Here is a 731-nt window from a genome sequence, read left to right as displayed (position 1 = left end):
GGGGGGGGGGTGGAGGTCGGGCAGCGACTGAGAGATGCGAGCAACTTACGTGTGCTCGGGCGATGGACCGCAGGCTGGCTCGAACATCGGTGATGGTGCATGCCTTTTTGTTCTGGAAATGAATGGCACCGGCAACGTTGTCCCCAACCCAGATGACGCCTTCTGGGCCGGGATAATTGACGGTCAGGGTGACCTTGTTCGTGCGGCCCATGCTGGCGAGCAACCGGGGTTGCGCGTGCTCACCACCCCCCGCCCGCTGTCTAGCCCAGTTGTACCGGAGCGAGTACGTGTATCAGGCGTTGCAAATGCAAGACTATTCAATCCGACGTCCGGCCCCAACCCCAGCAGGAGAATAGAACAAGAGCAAAGGTGCAGCAAGTGCGTGTGTGTGTGCAACAGAGGAACGGCAACCAACGACGAGCACCGACTGAGCACCGCAGCGAGATCAGATCAACACAGAGAAGAGAGAGAGAAAAAAATGCACAGAGAGAGAGAGAGAAACACTCTCACGCCACCAATTGTCAGACAAAGTAGTTACGTGTGTGGGCACATGAAGCGTAGTGTGTTGCAGTGTTGCGCGTGTGGTGACTGACTAACAGGAGGCTCCTGTTACGGCAACTGCGACATGGGACTGAGTGTACTGCGACTTGCCAAGTGATCATGTCGGCATAAATTCACGGTTCAATTGGCGCGTTTGCTGTCTGTGCTTTGTATGGAAGTGGGGGGGGGGG

At 56.5% G+C, this 731-nt stretch overlaps 1 protein-coding gene across 1 annotated transcript in view; it reads right to left on the bottom strand.

Moving 5' to 3' along the window:
- Positions 1-731, bottom strand: part of MONBRDRAFT_27847 (uncharacterized protein) — a gene marked incomplete at both ends in the record, with an annotated part of 7,569 nt that overhangs the window by 1,923 nt on the left and 4,915 nt on the right. Inside the window, one exon of the mRNA XM_001748253.1 lies at positions 50-256. Coding sequence (XP_001748305.1) covers positions 50-256 — 207 coding nt within the window. The remainder of the gene's footprint in view (positions 1-49; positions 257-731) is intronic.

The sequence above is a fragment of the Monosiga brevicollis genome, genomic scaffold, assembly GCF_000002865.3.
Source record: "Monosiga brevicollis MX1 MONBRscaffold_22 genomic scaffold, whole genome shotgun sequence".
Lineage (NCBI taxonomy): Eukaryota > Choanoflagellata > Craspedida > Salpingoecidae > Monosiga > Monosiga brevicollis.
This window is presented reverse-complemented; position numbering and strand designations above follow the sequence as displayed.